Genomic DNA, 18024 nt, shown 5'->3' on the forward strand with positions numbered 1-18024 from the left:
ATACTAATGGTCACACAAGGTGGACCCTTGAGTAGCCTTACAATTATTTACATGACCCCAATTTTATTTGCAACCAAATTATTTGTCGGTGCACATTAAACATTCACTTATTATTATTATTATTTAGTTGAAGACTGTGGTTGTACTCCTCAAACAAAATTGTATTGAATCTAATTAATCAGATCCAATGTTTTATCACCCGTAGGGCAGGGTGTCACTTGTAATACTGTATAACGTCAAACATAATAGCTGGTCTCATGAAAGGTGGTAATGCTTGAAACTAGAAAGACTACTCGGCGAGAGCATAGATTAAAGACGTAGAGCAGCAGGGTCACTAAGTGAGCAGTGGTCACCACTAGCATCCAGCTCTCCACTCTGCTGGTCACCATGCAAAACAGCAGGTGGTGCCCCAAACCAGAATAACATGAAGTAGACAAGGCGCCTGACCAGCAGTGACAGTGACGAAATGGTCAATTACAGTACAGTACTTTACAGGCGTTAAAACAAAACTGTCATTTGAAGCATTACCAGGGCAGTGCCATCTCCTGCTGGGTCCAAAGGGCAGGTAGCCCCAGTGGTGGGAAGCCTCCCACCTATCCATCCAGTAGACGCGCAATCTCCCTCTAAACGCCTCTAATGAGCTCCCTGGCCTAGAGGTCCTGGAGGGCCTCGGAGTGTCTCCTCTCCACCCTGCTCACAGTGCCCAACCCCTGGCGCCCCAAGACAAGATGTCTCTCTTGGTCTCCATGGGCCCTCAACTTCTCCTCGATTACTCTTACGCCATCCTTTTATGTCATCTTCTTGTCTCCGTCCTCAATGGTCTTCTTTTTGCTCTTTGGGTGCCTGAAGAGACTACAGCAAGACATGTTGCTCCGTTGCTTGTTGAAACAACGCCGAGCGCACTTTTACCAATACTGAAAAAGACAGCCGCGAAGAACGTTAATCGTCCTTAAAACCCAACCTTTATGCAGATAACTTGATGAACTAAACAAAGAAACACGGTTTGAGAAAACATTTATTAAGTCATAATAATTATATTGACAAGAGTAATTTGGAACACCAATACAGCATTTTCACGACGAAAAGATGGCACTCAGCAATCATTTTGGAAGAGAGTTTCTGTTTATGAACATCCACCCAGAAGCAGAGCCACCAGAAGCCTGGATCTAACCACCATGATAAAATCAAACCCAAGTAAAGTAGCTACTGCTTGTCCCTTAACTATCCGTGGTCACAGCATGTTTGTGAAAGATTTATGGTAAAAACAGAAACCCCAAAACATTAGTCTACTGATTAAAAATACAAATGTTTTGGATTCCTCTTAGAGATTGGTTGAACCCAGACTACACCATGTAAGCAACCAATTCATAGCCTTCTTCGGTTCCTAAACGTATACGCATAATGTGCAAATTATTATCATTTGACGAATAGCAAACCTTGTTTGAAGCTTAACATGTCGTGCCTGGTAGTAACATTATCCAGGCATAAAACATACCATTTTTACAGTCTAGAATGTGACATCTTTAAAAAGGCTGGAAAGTCTTGGGGATGGTTCTCACGGAGTCTTGGAGACACTAATGTGGTCATGTGCAGTGTTCCAAACGAGACAGCTCTACTTGGGGAAGACTGTGACCACGTCATAGCCTTCGGGTGGAGTCACTCGCTCGCGTGCGTGCTTCTCGCAGTAGATCTGGTCCTCCACGAAGAAGTGTCCCTTCTGTTTCAGGTTGACGTCACAATTGGAGCAGGTGTAGCACTCGGGGTGACGAAACTTGTCCCTCAACTTGACAACCATCCCTCTGAGTTTGGGAAAGAAGAAATCACAAACTCAAATGGTTAGGTCAAATAAATCAAACATCTGTGAAACATCCTATGAAAACCCTCTTCAGAATGCATTATTTGCCCAGTTATAATGCATTACGTAGATATTTATGAGCACCTAACAACATTCATAAAGCATTATGAGCAGGCAGCATAATACCCCATGTAGCAGTCTTATAATGCCCAATATAAAAAGCTCATTGGGAATTTGTCATGAGGGGTTCTACAATCATGATTGGTGTGCAAGACAGACTTACATGTATTAGAGGGTGCGCAGGGGAATTTGAATATACCCCTCAACAAGAACATAATATTTCCTAATGAGCTTTGCACATGAGGCATAATAACTCATTTTACAGGCTTTGTCATAAAGCTCTATGAATGTCATAGGCTTTAATAACTGCTTATAAACATCTATGTAGTGCCTTATAATGTATAGAGCATAAGGAGATAACATTTCATACCCTCTTTACATGTAAATTGCTGGACAAAAATGGTCTAAAATACATTCTAAAAACAGAGAACGATTTCTGCCTTTGTAGGAAGATAGTAAAGTATAAGTAAAACTGCAAGTAGCATAATTATTTATTTTTGCAAAAAAAATAGTAAGACAATTAGAAACTGAGAGAGGCGTGTGGAAAATCCACAACACGGGTTCATCTTCTCTTATCATGATAAACAAAATACCTCATCTTGCCACCCAATCCACCGTGGAGGTCACACAGTAGGTATGTCCAAGCACACTTAGAGCCACTACTTTTCAACCTAATTGTAATTATCTCCAGGACAATACCAGTGTCTACATATGCCACAGGAGGTTGGTGCCACCTTAATTGGGGAGGACAGGCTTGTGGTAATGGCTGGAGCGGAATGGTATCAAATACGTCAAACACATGCGTTTCAAATGACATTCGCTCCATTTCAGCCATTATTATGAGCCGCCCTCCCCTGACATATGCGAATACGGCGTATTTGTACGTTTTGTAGAAGAAAAAAATATATAGTTAAAAAGTTATACCCAATGAAATCAAAAGTTTAAACATTTTAAAAACAGTGATTTTCAAACACAGATTTGCGGTGACAGAAAACACCCTCCCTCTTGCTAGAAACTCATCGCAGATTTTCTTTTAATCCTACCCTGTGATGTCACATAGAAGCCTTTTTCAGGACCTTATCTTTTCAACCACAGATAATAGGGAGGGGGGGGGGGGGGAACGCTGTTTTCACATATACAAACACTGGTTTGGTGCTGTAGCTAATGAATAGGAGGATGAAACGTGGCGGAATTGCCCTTTAAGTCTTAACACTTTATTACCAAGTGTTAACGACCTCTGAAGTACACAGCTGTTGGCGGCATGCTCACAGCATGGCTGTATATCAGCCAATTTAATTGGCATGTGACACAAAACACTTGTCCTGTGACATTCCATAAAAAAAACTTGAGACAAATAAGGAAATAAGTAAAATACTAAGACGCAGTATTTCATCTTAGCGTAGCAACTGAAGCTGCATTTACACAGCCATCCTAGGAACCCAATGCAGAATTATTTTTATGTACAATCTTTTTTTCTGACTGTCCACACTGTTTCTCATGCGACTAGGGTTGCAAAGGTACCGCTAATTTACAAAAGTCAAATCGGAATCTTCAGTAATTAACAGGTAAAACATGACAATCTATAGTAACATTGGTCATTTGTACTTGAAAAACTTGAAAAAATCTATTCATATATAGTATTCTTTGTTTATATCCGTGTCAATGTAGCCAATTAGTTCCGAGTGGATAGACCATTTGGTTCAAAAGAAAATTGCCAAAATAATGAAAAAAGCAAATTCAAGACAGAAATACATTTATTTTACTAAGTATAGTAAAAAAAAGATTTAAAAAAAAAGATATTTCATGCTGAAACCCTCATATTAAACAAATGGTATTCACTAAGTTTGCTTATATTTAGGCTAATGTTTTTCAGCTTTGTCATTCAATTTTACGTGATAAGGCCACACAGAGGGCCAGAGATAATTACTATGGAACGCCGTTTGGGGCTTTGCGTGTCAAAAAAGATATAATATATAAAATATAAAATAAATAACACTATTTGACGTGTCAAATAAGCTCGTTGACCAATCAGGACGCGAATATGACTGCACGTCACAATAATTTAACAGTTCATTAATTTGACACTTATTACACATCGATTACACTATCACTCGTCGGTCATATGTCACAACGATACGCATGCTATGATGCTGGTGAAGGTGCCTGTACCGCACGAACGCAGACAAACTTCCCCAAGCTTTAGAGACAGTGCTGGTCGTAAAAAAGCTAGCTAGCTGATGGATGCAAACAATGTCATTTTGCGATGTTTTTGGGGAAGAACAATCGGTTTCAGTAGCTATAGATACCTAGCTAAGTGTCACCTAAAACACCCCTAATTTATAAGACAGTTCTTGTTTGATTAACCTGTTGAGGACAGAGGGCGCTGTTTTCACTTTGGGGGAAAATCGTGCCCAATTTAAACGGCCTCGTACTCAATTCTTGCTCGTACAATATGCATATTATTATTACTATTGGATAGGAAACACTCTCTAGTTTCTAAAACCGTTTGAATTATATCTGTGAGTAAAACAGAACTCATTCTGCAGCAAACTTCCTGATCAGGAAGTGGAAAATTTGAAAACGATGCTCTGTTCTAGGGCCTGCCTATAAATGGGCTTGATACGTATTAGTATACATGCACGTCATACACCTTCCACTAGATGTCAATAGGCAGTGAGATAAGAAATGGAGTGTTTATCTTGGTCTGAGGTGGAATAAAAGTTCTTGGCATGACCTGTCACCCTTTTCCTGTTTTCTGGAAAGCGCGAGAAGGAGCCTGGGATTGCCTTCTGGAAAGCTGTCGTTATAGACCACTAATATCTCCGGCTTTGATTTTATTTGATAAATGTGACAATATCATCGTAAAGTATGTTTTTTCAATATAGTTTTATTAGATTATTGAATTTTTTTCGGGACGTTAGGCGTGTTGTGTGCCTTTGTTCAGGAAGGAGAGCTTCGCGCTACTTTGCTAGCTTTCCGTGCTAATTGACTGGAGAAGAGGACGTTCTAAAACCAAACAACGATTGTTCACGACAAAGGACCCCTTGTACAACATTCTGATGGAAGCTCATCAAAAGTAGGACCCATTTTATGATGCTATTTCATATATCTGTCGAACATGTGTACTATTAGGTAGCGCCCAGATTTTGGGCACGCTCTCGCTATAACATAAGCTGGATGTCGTAATGAAGTTATTTTTAGAATTATAACACGGCAATTGCATTAAGAACTAGTGTATCTATCATTTCCTATACAACATGTATTTTTTAGTCATGTTTATGAATAGTTATTTGGTCAGAATAGGTGAGTTTTAGAAAAATATCCGCACATTCTGGGAAAAAGATGCTACGTTAGCACAATGTATAACCACTGATTTCAGCTCTAAATATGCAAATTTTCGAACAAAACATAAGTGTATGTATAACCTGATGTTATAGGACTGTCATCTGATGAAGGTTTATGAAGGTTAGTGAAAATTAATATATTTTGCTGGTTTATTCGCTATCGCTAACGTGCCTATTGCTATCGCTAACGTGCCTTGATGAATGAATGCGGTAGTGTGGTAGGCTATTGTAGTAAGCTAATATAATGCTATATTGTGTTTTCGCTGTAAAACACTTTTAAAAAATCGGAAATATTGGCTGGTTTCACAAGATGTTTGTCTTTAATTTGCTGTACACCATCGATTTTTCAGAAATGTTTTATGACGAGTATTTAGGTATTTCACGTTGGTCTCTATAATTACTCTGGCTGCTTCGGTGCTATTTTTGACGGTAGCTGTGATGGTAGCTGCAATGTAAAACTGATTTATACCTCAAATATGCACATTTGTCGAACAAAACATAGATTTATTGTGTAACATGTTATAGGACTGTCATCTGATGAAGTTGTTTCTTGGTTAGTTTGGTTGGATCTTGGTTAGTTATGTTGGTTTTGTGCATGCTACCTGTGCTGTGAAAAATGTCTATCCTTTTTTGTATTTGGTGGGGGGCTAACATAAATATACGTGGTGTTTTCGCTGTAAAACATTTTTAAAAATCGGACATGTTGGCTGGATTCACAAGATGTGTATCTTTCATTTGCTGTATTGGACTTGTTAATGTGTGAAAGTTAAATATTTCTAAAGAATATTTTTTGAATTTTGCGCTCTGCCTTTTCAGTGGAATGTGGGAGGAGTTCCGCTAGCGGAACCCCGGAGCCAGACAGGTTAAAGGTGGTCGTACCCACCTATGTGAAGCTAGCCACAATAAAGATTAGACACAATAGTGGAATTTGCGCTTTGCATTCAAAATAAAAGGTCTCTCAATGAAAGGGCATGCAAATAATACAAATAGTGGAATCATGCCATAATGGAATAGATCACAAGGTTGGAATGTCCTTAAATTCAACAAAAGACAATTTGTTCATTTGACAAATCTGCTGAAATCACACTGGATGTATTAGATCAGTGGTCACCAACCTTTTCAGAGTCAAAATGCAAGCCAAGATCTACCGCTCTGTTTTTTTATTAACATGACTTAAATGTAAGCCTATGCAACATTAACCAATTAAAAACAGTACTGTAGCAATGAGGTTTGTGCAGTAAGCTATAGGCCCAATACATTATCACTGCATACTGGCTTTGCTTGAATTTACCTGCCAATGCATCAAAATTTGAGGTAGGCTATATGATCACACCGGTAATAGATCCATTGTTGTATTACTTGTGAGGCACAGCTGAGTGAGCATACATTTAAATAATTAGCTTTTTATTTTACTGGGCTGATGGTGCCTGCATCTGTTGGTCAGTCTCAGTGGAGGGAGAGAGCCGCAGACTGAGGGTCCGTCTCTCATCATCCCTCCGCTCTCCGTTTCCTCCACTGACACTGACCAAAACGGGACACACCGTCTTCCAGCTGATGTCGAAACTCGAGTCGCACCGCATTATTTCTGCCTCATGCACGATTTCATGTTGTTAGTCCTATGAAGAGAAAATTAAATATTCCTTGATATAATTTTTTTTTTAAAAGACCCAAGCCGCTAATGATAACAACGCCTATAGATACACTTTCCTAATTATTCATTACTGCTGCACTTCTTGTTGTAGCACTGAGTGGAAATAGGAAGAACGTGCATTTTATGGCTTATAAAAGTGTTGAATACAAAGTGTTGACAGTGCTGAGTAAGAACGTAAACAGCAGCTCTTTGCTGTATTCGTTGAGTCTCTCTCTAGTCATAGTTTTAAAAGTTTTGAAATCTCAGTATCAATTTTGGAACACAAGGCTTTATCGTTGGGTTTTTTACAGAAATGTTTGGCGATCGACTAGAAATGCCTTGGAGATCGACAAGTCAATCGATCGCGATCGACCGGTTGGTGACCACCGTATTAAAAACTTTAGAATTGCATTGGGGGCATAGTTACTTCACTGTAAAGCCTTACCTATGGATTGTGGATCAATTACATGGGGTATCAGTCTACTCAGTGACACCCAGAGAACATTAGTGTCCTAGCTCTTATTGCGGGACTCCGAAACCAGTGAATTGAGCCACATGTATTGTACCAGTCGACCTACTATGTGCATTGAACACTATTCCAGAGGAAAAACAATACAACGTGGATGTTTTGGAGCCTGATAACTCTTGAGGTTTATGGGGGGAAAAAAGCACTTGGGTACTGAGTAGGCTGATGCCTGACGATTGGGGATCAATGAAATGGGGTAAGGCTGTACAGTGCAACATGAACGTCAATACGCACAATAGGCTGACTGGAGAGGTGATTTCCCACAGTCAAAGTCCCACAATAAGAGCTACAACGCTAATATTTCCGTAAACTCTTCAGTTGTGTTCTCTGGGTGTCACCGAGTAGACCGATACCCCATTTCATTGCGCCACATTCCAACCATGTTTAACGTCATCAAGTATAAATATGGCATGATTTCACCAATTGAAAACTTCTGCATCGCTTTCAAAAGAGAGACTTATTTTAAAGGCGAACCGCAAATTCCACTATGGTGGCTAATCCTTATTTTGGCTAGCATCACAACACATAACCCGGTCAAGCCATAGTAGTCAGATGAAGCTAGCTGGCTGCTTATAATGTTAGTTTTGGACAACAGGGTTAAGTAGCAGGCTAGCTAGTTATTTCAATAGGAGAACAAGTGGCTACCTAGCTAATACTTACTCACATGGATTCCTAAATCACTGCTAAGAATATGGAAAATTCCTGCATTTTCTACTGTTCATTGTTTTCAGGCTGGTTGCATTGGCGCTAGCTAGGTCCCAAGCTAAACCTAGCTAGTTACCCCAGAAGTTGCTGATAACATCCGTATCAAAGATATTTGCAAACATTTTTGACCCTGATCTAATTTCAAATGCTCACACAGACGTTTTCACATTCGGTCGAACAAATAATGCCTTACTACCAACAGCTTTGTACAGCTTTGACTGCGATCGTAATGGTGGCACTTGGCTTGCACGTGCAAATTCAGCGCACACAACATTCTACAATGGAATTGTGTTATTTGACGTGTCAAATTAAAAGCTTATTTCACACGTCAAAGTGTTATTTGACGTGTATCTTTTTTCACGCGCAAAGACCAAAACGGCGTTCCATAAATTACAGACAACTGACAATCTGAAGCACCCAAAAAGGCCACTAGACACCCCCCAAAATATTTGAAAGTTACCAAGAATTCGGTGGTTTACTGGTAAACTTCAAAAGGTTTCCAGTAATATAACCTCTCTTTCCAATCCTACATGTGACCCATATCAGATTGCAGCATTCACACTGATGTAGCCTCTGAAATAGCACACAGATGCAATGCTAATTTCCAGTCACTGTTCCTTAAAATTGTCAGAGGCTGTGTGACTGCTGCCCCCCCCACACACCTCTTCCCAGAGCTAAACAACCATATCAATTTAAAAATATGTATTTTGTAGGCCAATGTGAACGAGGTAGCTTCAACCTTGTCTGTTGTAACTAGGATATTAAAGCAGCACAAACATAAGCAGGATGCAGTCTACACATTACATTGGGGCAAAGTAAAAATTGGCTTTTTTCGCTTCTCAATGACCATGCAATACCGTATCTTTTGATGGACAGCATATTACAATTCACCAGGGTAGCCCGTCTGTGTCCTGTGTATGTTTGATTTGCTGCCTAGAGAGCTGCATATAACTCTCAACCTGAAAAAATGTAATTGCTACTTCGACTGCCTTTCGGTGTCCTGCTTATGTTTGTAATGGCCTACTGTTACAATGGACAAAGAAGTTTGTCAAACAACCCGTCGATCACGCTGCTCGTACAACCCGTCGATCACGCTGCTCGCACAACCCGCCGATCACGCTGCTCGCACAACCCGCCGATCACGCTGCTCGCACAACCCGCCGATCACGCTGCTCGCACAACCCGCCGATCACGCTGCTCGCACAACCCGCCGATCACGCTGCTCGCACAACCCGCCGATCACGCTGCTCGCACAACCCGCCGATCACGCTGCTCGCACAACCCGCCGATCACGCTGTTCGCACAACCCGCCGATCACGCTGTTCGCACAACCCGCCGATCACGCTGTTCGCACAACCCGCCGATCACGCTGTTCGCACAACCCGCCGATCACGCTGTTCGCACAACCCGCCGATCACGCTGTTCGCACAACCCGCCGATCACGCTGTTCGCACAACCCGCCGATCACGCTGTTCGCACAACCCGCCGATCACGCTGCTCGTACAACCCGCCGATCACGCTGTTCGTACAACCCGCCGATCACCCTGTTCGTACAACCCGCCGATCACGCTGTTCGTACAACCCGTCGATCACGCTGTTCGTACAACCCGTGCGTGAAGTAGAGAATCCCATACATGCGCAGAAGGTAAGATTGTTTAGCTATTGAAGAGGCATCCAGAAAATTCAGCCACCTTTTAATTTTTGGATGCTTGTCATGTTAATGGCAGGTCATGTGCAAAACAACACTTCAGAGCAAAAGAAAAACTGATCTGCTCATCCAGATTGAGGTCGCATATCGTAACTGTATCAGGGTTGAGAACCACATAAATGTGGAACACATCAGAACTCAAAAGATCAGATTCCATGTGTTTTTTGCTGTTTATACATTCTGGGGGAAAAAATACTATAGGTATCAAATATGCCATCGGAATTGGTCTGCCTGTGTTAACGTAGCCTACGAGACTGGGCCTGTATTCATAAATCGTCTCAGAGTAGGCGTGGATCTCCTCGTCAAATCACCGTGAGCAAAATGCAAAGTTCACAATATTACCATGAGATCACAACTGTTTGAATAATCATATGCTGTACTTACACAATCCCTGATCCACATTTGTCACAGATTGGTAACTTGTTTGCATTTCCCACTGTTGAGCCCATTTTTGCGGCGGGTGCCTTCACACTCCTAAACCCAGAGGGCTTATCAGGATCTGCAATCAAGAGGAGACATGCCATCGTGGTTTGTTAAGCCACTTACCAATTTAATTGCCATTAAATATTTGGAAAACCTTGTAAAATATAGCAAAGGCTCTTCCTGTCACACAGAGACACAATACATTGTGTCACCAGTCTGTTACCAACTATAGAATCAAAATGATCGTTTAAACACTACTTAGCTGAACCAAATCTATTCAAAAACAATTGCCAATTACATCATGTTAAAACTCCAAACATGACAAAGTTAGAACCCGGTTCGACAATGCGAAACATAAGTGCTGGTGTCAAAACAGACACTCATTTCTCAGTCTCTAAATTGTGCAACATGATTGCAACGGTGGCAATTTATGCAGGGTTATAATCCAACCAACTGGGTACGCAATCCGTGTGATGCAACCCAAAATGGTTGCATTACAAACCCATGTTGAAGTAAATGCCACATTGCTTAAACACTACATAAATATCAACTGCATACATGTGTGAATAAGTACCTGACTCCAGAATCTCCTGCAGCACCTTGAATGAAGCGGACTGTCGGGGAGGCTCATCAGCCTCTTGGTTTTCCTGCAGCATTTTGTAGACCTCCGAGTCTGCCACTGTTGGGCTGCAAAACAAATGAACACACTTCAAATCAATACTAGTTTACATACAATGAGTCGTATAGTACAAAGGCCTGGTCAAATCGAGCACAAACAAACGATAGGGCCTCAAAAACATTGCTATGTTTCCTTAGGGCCACAGCCGAGGTCGAGTTTGACTTGGAACAAACACACACTGTAAGCCTCTAACAAGTGAAAATGCAGTACATTCTGCTCTAGTAAGACATCGTAAATTGAAGAATGATACCCAGCGAGTAAAACTAGATGCAATGACATTATTGCAACCAGCTGGGATAGATCCTTACATGTTGCTGGGCTCGTTAGCAGCAGTGGCAATGGTTTTCACGTCATCCACGGCCGTGTTAAAGTCCTTGATGTTCTCGGAGGAGTAGAGACCGGCGGGGTTGTTGTACTGATTGGTTACCACGTTGGGGCCAAACCCAGCAAATGGCAGGGCGCTCCTGTTGTGGGCGGAACCTATGGGTTTCACCTCCTGCAAGTTGCGTGTAGCCAGGGATAAAGAAAGTAATGAGTACTAGACAAAAATCAGTTATATTACAAATATAAATACTTTCAATGCCATCTCACACACACGCCTTGATAGAAACAGTATGACAGTTACTTGACTAATATGTGGATATTAGAGGTAAAGAATAGCATAGTCAAAAGGTTATTTCGGTACTTCATGATAACAGGTAAACACAGGGCCAACTAAGACAAAATACGGTGACATGCAAAGCATTAAAAGCTCAAGTGAAAAAATAAATGCGCAAAACATATTTTCTATGTATTCTGCGACCAAAATGCACTGTGATTGTGACACATCCCTGAAAGCTGTGGAGGACTGACAAATCACACGCTTCCTACATTAATTCACACTTTGGACTCAATTTCCCATTCCCTAGGCAGGAACTGAGTCTTACGTCAGAGGTTGGCTGATAAAACCATGGTCTCCTAGGAGATCTCCTGTTGGGAAGTAAACAATGACCTCATCGTTTGCAGTATCAAAACCCAAGCCTTTGTTTGTGCAGTGGGGATGTGAAAGATTGCAGATACTGGACCATTTCCTATCTGTGAGTAAGGGATTTTCCAGTTAATACGCCATGACAGAGCAGGGACATACCTCTAAGTCACCTTATGAATGCCTCATTTCCTAATATCTTTGGTCTGAGTGAAGTAGGATATAAAAGACAGACACACCTGCGGCTCAGACGCAAGATTCATCTTGTAAGGGTTGGTCTTTCCATCCTCAGAAGAGAGCGGTGACCAGATTTTAGTTTCTGATCTAAAAAGAGTCAAGACAATACACAAACTTGCAATACAAAAAAAATATTCAGACATGCAATAAAACATGAAAGATATCCAAAAGAGAATACAAAATGTGGACAGAGCAGGCCTCGAACCTGTTGATGGGACAACAACCATTTCTAAAAGAACATATTTTATAGGGGTAATCTGCAGTTCAGAACAATAACCAAGCGACACCCCACCACCATTTTGGTAAAAAGCTAAAAGGGATGGGTTGGAGAAATGTAGCTAGTCTTAAATTAATATACAGAGCTATGAACGCAAGGACTGTCCATCCATGACATCAATGTCGAACATCGAACCATATTTTGAGGCCATATACAGTGTACACAATTACATAATTTACAAACAAAATAGAAGCTCGTTTTACTTTGTGTTCTGGGGCGGTTAGACCGTAGATCTAAGCTCATGAGGCACATACAAGTTATATTCTCCAAGAATCAATGGCTATATATAATTAACGTAAAAAAGTATGTATAAAACAGATTGCCCTTTGGAAAGCACCACTCACATCAAGTGTCCTGCCCAAGTTGGTACACCCCCCCCCCCCAGGAAGTTGCCCTATATTGACGTAATTTCCTGTCCTAGAGATGCACGTTTAGGTTCCACCTCAGAAGACCTGGCCTGTCTTTGACTTCGCAACCATTGGTAGGCAGGCTGCTGGCAGGCTTTGGCTATTGGTAGGCAAGTCAAGTCAGCCCGTGCTCATGGTTCTCACAGGGAAGTGAATTGACAGGCTACAATGACTTTGCTCATGATCATGCACGCCGCAATTGACATGTAACTAACTATACAGCGCATTCGGAAAGTATTCAGACCCCGTGACTTTTCCCACATTATTACAACCTTATTCTAAAAATAATTAAATTATGTTATACTCAATCTACACACAATACCCTATAATGACAGAGCAAAGACAGGTTTTTTAGAAATGTTTGCAACTGTTAAAAATAACTGAAATATCACATTTACTTAAGTATTCATACCCTTTACTCAGTACTTTGTTGAAGCACCTTTGGCAGCGATTACAGCCTCAAGTCTTTGTGGGTATGACGTTACAAGCTTGGCACTCCTGTATTTGGGGAGTTTCTCCCATTCTTCTCTGCAGATCCTCTCAAGCTCTGTCAGGTTGGATGGGGTGTGTCGCTGCACAGCTATTTTCAGGTCTCTCCAGAGATGTTCAATCGAGTCCGGGCTCTGGCTGGGCAACTCAAGGACATTCAGAGACTTGTCTTGAAGCTACTCCTGCGTTGTCTTGGCTGTGCGCTTAGGGTAGCTGTCCTGTTGGAAAGTGAACCTTCGCCCCAGTCAGAGGTCCTGAGCACTCTGGAGCAGGTTTCCATCTCTGTACTTTGCTCCGTTCATCTTTCCCTCGATCCTGACTAGTATCCCAGTCCCTGCCGCTGAAAAACATCCCCACAGCATGATGCTGCCACCACCATCTTTCACCGTAGGGATGGTGCCAGGTTTCCTCCAGACGGGACGCTTGGCATTCAGGCCAAAGAGTCACCTCTTCACTGTTGACATTGAGACTGGTGTTTTGCGAGTGCTATTTAATGAAGCTGCCTGTTGAGGACTTGTGAGGTGTCTGTTTCTCAAACTAAACAATGTACTTGTCCTCTTGCTCAGTTGTGCACCGGGGCCTCCCACTCTTTCTATTCTGGTTAGAGCCAGTTTGCGCTGTTCTGTGAAGGGAGTAGTACACAGCGTTGTACGAGATCTTCAGTTTCTTGGCAAGTTCTCAAATGGAATAGCCTTCATTTCTCAGAACAAGAATAGACTGACGAGCTTCAGAAGAAAATTATTTGTTTCTGGACATTTTGAGCCTGTAATCGAATCCACAAATGCTGATGCTCCAGTTTTCAGCTGTGCTAACAATTGCAAAAGGGTTTTCTAATGATCAATTAGCCTTTTAAGATGATAAACTTGGATTAACTAACACAACGTGCCATTGGAACACAGGAGTGATGGTTGCTGATAATTGGCCTCTGTACGCCTATGTAGATATTCCATAAAAAATCTGCAGTTCCAGCTACAATAGTCATTTACAACATTAAATGTCTACACTGTATTGCTCGATCAATTTGATATTATTTTACATTTATTTTTTTTGCTTTTCTTTCAAAAACAAGGACATTTCTAAGTGACCCCAAAATGATTGAAAGATAATGTATATACACACACACACAAAAAAAAAAAAAAAAATATTGACTAGTTCAAAAATAAGTGAATATTGACAAATTAACCAATGGATTACGGTGATTTTCAGGAGGGAAAAAAACCTGAGGTGCAAAAATATACGTTTGCACCCCCTATTTTAATTTGCTCCATGGTTCAGGCGGCCAAGTGGACCACACGGCAGTTTGGCTCATCTCTGTCACGAAGAGGAATAACTTTTCAGCTGTTTCTGATTAATAAACAATGCCATGCTGTGGTAACATTCAAATAAAACCCAGCCCTGAAACAAAACGTAGGCTGAAAAGAATGTGTATGTCATATCACAGGAAGAGACACCACATTCACATGGATTTACACAAAGTGGGCTGTTCGGATGTATCACTTCCAAGCCCAAATATGTCCTACTTTGACTAAAACAATTACTTAAATTGTTGTGCAACATCATGGGTAAGCTCCGGCCATCGTCTTTCAGCTCGGAAAAAGTGAATTTCTACTGGTGTGGGCGTTTAACCTCAGACAAACAAATCCAAGGTCCCTGCCCCCCTCTCACCATTTGAACCATACAATTTAGTATCCCTTACATATAACCACATCAGGTGTCAGAGATACTGTACTTTTGTGCACATTTGCTGAAATGTTCCATGACTCAGTGCTTTTTGAACCCATCCGAGTCTATGGAAAACTGCAAACCCCTACCTGTCGATAGAGAGGATCATTTCCTCTACGCAGCCCTTGATCTTGTTCTGTGCCTGCAGGTGAGTCATGCTCTCAGTGGGCTCTCCATCAATGGCCAGGAGCTGATCCCCGACATTCAGATTGGCCTGGGCAGCCTTACTGCCAGGAGTGATCTGAAATATTCAGTACATCAACATATTCAACTTTCTTCTCACATTTGGGACCGAGTAATCCGGGATTCTTCTATGAAATTTCAGGAGGACAAGGATCCTTTGGCTAAACTCTTGAGTGTCCCATGGCAGGTTGTTATGTGGTAAATATGGGTGCAGTCTCAGTTCACAGACAGGATTAGTAACACTAGAAAAGTATGATGGTGACTAAGGATTCAAAGGGAGGTCTTAGAGAAATTTGACAAATAACAAGAATCGGTTTCAAACACACTTAACAATATAGTTTGTCGTCAAAGAGTGTTGTGCATAGCAGTCATTCATTCAGTTACATCTACAACACTTCAAAAGGTTCATAATCCATTGCATTGAAATCCTCAATACACCTTGCCAGTTTTTCTTCAATATGTACTTCTGAGAAAACGTTGGAGGGCTAAACATTGTGGGCCAGTTAAGGGCAAATGTTAGGTTGGTGAAGACAGAGTGAAGTTCAGTGCCCCACCTAAGACAATGTAGGTGAAACACTGTCAAGGGATGTGATCTTGCATACCCACAAAATGTGCTGTACTGTCGGAAATGTCTGAGAAAATAACACTATAGAATTGGTTGTTAATGCCCTCTAGATAACCTAAATAAACATAGAAATAAACATAGACCTATACAGACTTGGATGGATGTATTGGCCAAACAATGGAAGATTGTCATCTAGAACTAGACTAGGCCAATTCATGGACGAATTTAACAGTAGCACATGGTAGCACACTTTGCACAACACAAACGGTGAAGCTGGTTTCTCTGAAAAGGCCGTTTAGAGTCAATTACGTTTTATTGAATGGCCATCTGGCATAATGACCCGAAAAGTCACTTTCTCCTGACCCTCAAATGGCAATAGATTATTGGTGAGGTAATGAAAATAATCTTTACAGCAGCGAGAAAGAACGCTTCCCCTCGTGCCTCACGGAAATGGTGTGTTCGAGTCGGCAAGTGAAAGTTCCGCCACCGGACAGGGCCAGGTGCGGTTACATTGTAAAACAATATATTATTAAAAGTGACAGACTCTCTGAAACAACACTTACCCGCGAGATAGTCAAGGGTTGTTCAAAATCCTTCCCACCAACTAGACGGAATCCCCAAGGTCCAGGACCTTGCACGACAACCCGTAGAGGCATATCCTACTTTCAAATTTGCCGAATCAGAGTAAAAAAAAAAAAAGTATAATTCTTAGACAGCCTGTGTTTGTCCTGACAAATATGACATGTGTGAACAAACTTCGATGAGGCTATTGTGTAGCTAGAAGTAAAGGGGCGGTTCCCGTGGCAAAGCGGAGCGAATAGTTTTAGATGTTTTCACTCTGATAAGATCGATTTCCTATGTTAGTTCAAGGATGTACCGTTACGTCACCATATTATATGCAAGCTTACCATTTATGGAAGACCCATTTCCCAGGATGTGGAATGTGCCGCTCCCTAAACTTGAATTCCTGCCATTTGCTCCACTAAGTGGGCTACAGCCGACAAAAACTAAAACGTCCCATTGTGTGTGTAGGCCTACATTCTCTACTTTTTCATATACATTGCAAAACGAATGGTAAGTAATAACAATGTGACAACAATTCTACTATAGGAGTTAGATAGGAGACAAGCAAATGAATGTAGGGTCTTCACAGCCAACCTGGTGTCAGAGAATTTCGTATTATTGTGTATGAAAATCCGATACACTCCTTATGATATATTACTTTTTGTATGGTATTATTAATTTGTGATTACAATTCGTATGATGTTACATATGTTACAAATTTGAAAAACATGCAATATGTTACGAATTTGCAAAATGGATGAAATGTTACAATTTCCAATTTGTTGTTGCTTACGTTAGCTAGGTGGCTAACGCTAAATTAGCTAGCTGGCTAACATTAGCTAGGCTACAGATTAGGGTTAGGAGTTAGAGCATACTTAAATTCACACAGGACATCAGATAAGACAGGAGAAATACTCCTGTACTTCCGGCGCCGAAAAGAGATGGCTGCCTCGCTTCATGTTCCTTGGAAAATATGCAGTATTTTGTTTTTTTACGTGTTATTTCTTACATCGGTACCCCGGGTAATCTTAGGTTTCATTACATACAGTCGGGAGGAACTACTGAATATACGATTAACGTCAACTCATCATCGTTCCTACCAGGAATATGACTTTCCCGAAACGGATCCAGTGTTTTGCCTTCCACACAATACAATGGATCTGATCCCAGCCGGCGACCCTGTGCGACGCCGAAAAAGGGGAAAACGTGGCGGTCTCGTGGTCAGGCTTCGGAGACGGGCACATCGCGCTCCACTCCCTAGCATACTACTCGCCAATGTCCAGTCTCTTGACAATAAGGTTGATGAAATCCGAGCACGGGTAGCATTCCAGAGAGACATCAGGGATTGCAACGTGCTCTGCTTCACGGAAACATGGCTAACTCAAGGGACGCTAACGGAGTCGGTGCAGCCAGCTGGTTTCTTCATGCATCGCGCCGACAGAAACAAACATCTTTCCGGTAAGAAGAGGGGCGGGGGGGTATGCCTTATGATTAACGAGAAGTGGTGTGATCATCATAACAACACACAAGAACTCAAGTCGTTCTGTTCACCTGATCTAGAACTCCTCACAATCAAATGTCGACCGCATTATCTACCAAGGGAATTCTCGTCAATCATAATCACAGCCGTATACATTCCCCCCCAAGCAGACACATCGATGGCCCTGAACGAACTTTATCTGACTC

At 41.5% G+C, this 18024-nt stretch overlaps 1 protein-coding gene across 1 annotated transcript; it reads right to left on the reverse strand.

Annotated features, from left to right (window-relative positions):
* Positions 1-997: 997 nt before the first annotated feature.
* pdlim1 (PDZ and LIM domain 1 (elfin)) lies at positions 998-16660 on the reverse strand. Its single transcript, XM_071380685.1, has 7 exons — positions 16338-16660; positions 15116-15267; positions 12134-12218; positions 11239-11426; positions 10826-10938; positions 10213-10327; positions 998-1799 (listed from the first exon to the last, which is right to left on the reverse strand). The coding sequence occupies exons 1-7, from the start codon at positions 16428-16430 to the stop codon at positions 1613-1615; spliced, it is 933 nt and encodes a 310-aa protein (XP_071236786.1). The 5' UTR covers positions 16431-16660; the 3' UTR covers positions 998-1612.
* Between the last annotated feature and the right edge of the window lie 1364 nt (positions 16661-18024).

The sequence above is a fragment of the Salvelinus alpinus genome, chromosome 32, assembly GCF_045679555.1.
Source record: "Salvelinus alpinus chromosome 32, SLU_Salpinus.1, whole genome shotgun sequence".
Lineage (NCBI taxonomy): Eukaryota > Metazoa > Chordata > Actinopteri > Salmoniformes > Salmonidae > Salvelinus > Salvelinus alpinus.

Bases quoted from the DNA above. Each gene is read 5' to 3' on its own strand.
- pdlim1 (XM_071380685.1), bottom strand. From the start codon at position 16,430: ATGCCTCTACGGGTTGTCGTGCAAGGTCCTGGACCTTGGGGATTCCGT. The intron at 11,427-12,133 runs GTGTGTCTGTCT...CGCAACTTGCAG, and splicing joins ATCTTGCGTCTGAGCCGCAG to GAGGTGAAACCCATAGGTTC. The intron at 10,939-11,238 runs GTAAGGATCTAT...TTTGTTTTGCAG, and splicing joins GCTAACGAGCCCAGCAACAT to CCCAACAGTGGCAGACTCGG.